At 32.9% G+C, this 2210-nt stretch overlaps 1 protein-coding gene across 1 annotated transcript; it reads right to left on the bottom strand.

The window, feature by feature from the left end:
* Window positions 1–388: 388 nt before the first annotated feature.
* LOC133825627 (pescadillo homolog) lies at window positions 389–1132 on the bottom strand. The gene is made up of 2 exons (XM_062258541.1): window positions 684–1132; window positions 389–455 (listed from the first exon to the last, which is right to left on the bottom strand). The coding sequence occupies exons 1-2, from the start codon at window positions 1130–1132 to the stop codon at window positions 389–391; spliced, it is 516 nt and encodes a 171-aa protein (XP_062114525.1).
* Between the last annotated feature and the right edge of the window lie 1078 nt (window positions 1133–2210).

Raw genomic sequence — 2210 nt, 5'->3', positions numbered from 1 at the left:
TGGTGGAGGCACTAGTTTGCACTCAAAATTGGCTGAAGGGGAGTCATGAAGGGATTCAAACAAGGGAGTATTTGGATGATATACATGCTTATGAGTTTCTTGAAGAAGGTAAACAAAATGACTTCTTAATAATGTCCTTACTTTATTGTTTTTTATTTTCAATAAGTGTTTAACTTTGGTTTTTGAATTGTAGACAACAAACTTAAGGACAAAGCGACAACAAAAGAGAAGACCAATGCACCCACCGCCATCGTTGATTGATGGATTCAAGCTTTTTTTACTCTGTTTAAATTTCTATTAACTATCTACTTACTTTTATGGATGATTGTAATAATTTTATGACTTGTGTTTCGAATTTGGATGACTGTAATATTTGAGTTGTTAAGTACTAACTAGTAGTAGAAACTACTAAGACATTATTTTCTTCATTTTGGATTTTAATTTGATCATCTTTTCTACATTATTGATTAGATTTTGAATAGATTTTTTTAAATGGGTTATAACCCAACCTAACCCAACCCAACCCAACCCTTAATGTAATTAGTAGGGTTGGGTTATATATTAAAAATGTTTTAAATGGGTTAGAATTCTCTAGGCCGATGTAATTGGGTTGGCTCATTAAAACACCCCCAACCCTAATGTCAATTGCAGCTCTAAACTCTAGTAACATGATTTTTTTTAACCTTCTGTTTGGTTTGTGCAAGTCACTAACTTCGCCATCATTCTTAGCAATGTCCTCATCCTCACTGGAGTTATCATGTTCAACACAGTCATTGTCTTCATCATTAAATGCATCATTTCCTACATCAATTTCTACAGGCCTTTTACATCCCCCTTGTAAATGAGTTTCGACCATTTCATCAACTTCCACTCCATCACCCTCTTGCTCATATTCTGGGTCTGCCTCATAATCATCCTCATCACCACTTTCTTCACTACTATCATCCCTAGCCTCAACTATTTCATCAACCAAATCAGCCCCTAAATCATTCATCATATCACTATCACATGAAGAATTTGTTTCAATTCCCAAATCAGCTCCTGCCTCATTTTTCTCATCAACCAAAGTAGTCCATCCTTTAACTATTTCATCTAGAAAATCAACCCATAAATCACATCTTTCATCAACCATATCAGTCCCTGACCCAACAATCTTAGTTTGTGTCGCATTTTCCTCAAATAAAGTAGGCCTAGATACCTTACTTTTCATTTCCTAAAGCAAGCCTATCCAAACCAGACCCAACTTCTTTAGTTTGTGTCATATTTCCCTCACCCAAAGTAGACCCAAGTTGAGGCCCAGTTACTGCTGAAGCTTGACTTTCATTAGATATTGGCTCTGCAAAATACAAACAAAATTGAATAACAGTAGTTGTCTAACTAACACAAATCACTCGTTGGTCCCAAAGCAAACAATGATTTTTTTTTAAAATCATTATAAGCATTATTTTAAATATACACCAGAAAAAAAAGGCATAATTGACTTAATATATCATTATACATATTTATAGCACATAAACAAAATCATATACTTGTTAAATGTAAAAGTAATGATTAATGGCTAATTCTACAATAGTGTAATATATAAAGCCTTTTTTATTGTGATCTTGTAACAAAACAAAACTATTACATCAACATGGATTAATATTGAGATAGTCATATGATTATGATGCAGAATGGATTATATTAAGCAACTGCAATTGGTTTTCTCAGTTGTTGACGAACTTTTATCATCTAATGCTTTCACTTAATTTGTTAGAATTTGGAAGTACTTAATATTTATTTTAAAAAGGGAAATTGACCATTTGGTACCCTGTGTTTTTTCAAAGTATTATTCTGGTATCCTCTAATACAAATAATTCTCACTTGGTACCCCCATATTTGAAAATCAGTTAAAAATGGTACCTCCCAGTCGGATTTCGTAAACAGATTTTTCATAATGACCATATTGCCCTCCATATATGATTTTAATTTATTTTTGTTATTTCCAAATGAATTAAATTTTATTTTTATATTAAAAAAGTTAAATTAAAAGTTGTATCTTTATAAAGGGAAGGGAAAATAAAAATCCTGGTTTAATCATTACTCTTCGTGTGTCTCCAAGCCGTAGGTTTGAATCTCTTTGCCTTCTTCTCCATGCCCTAGATCTGAATTGCTTTGCCTTCTTCTCCATGGCCTAAGTCTGAATCTCTTTGCCTTCTTCTTCTCCATGG

This window comes from Humulus lupulus, chromosome 3, assembly GCF_963169125.1.
Source record: "Humulus lupulus chromosome 3, drHumLupu1.1, whole genome shotgun sequence".
NCBI classification, from domain to species: Eukaryota; Viridiplantae; Streptophyta; class Magnoliopsida; order Rosales; family Cannabaceae; genus Humulus; species Humulus lupulus.
Note: the sequence above shows the minus strand (reverse complement) of the source record. Positions and strands in the feature narration are given on the sequence as shown.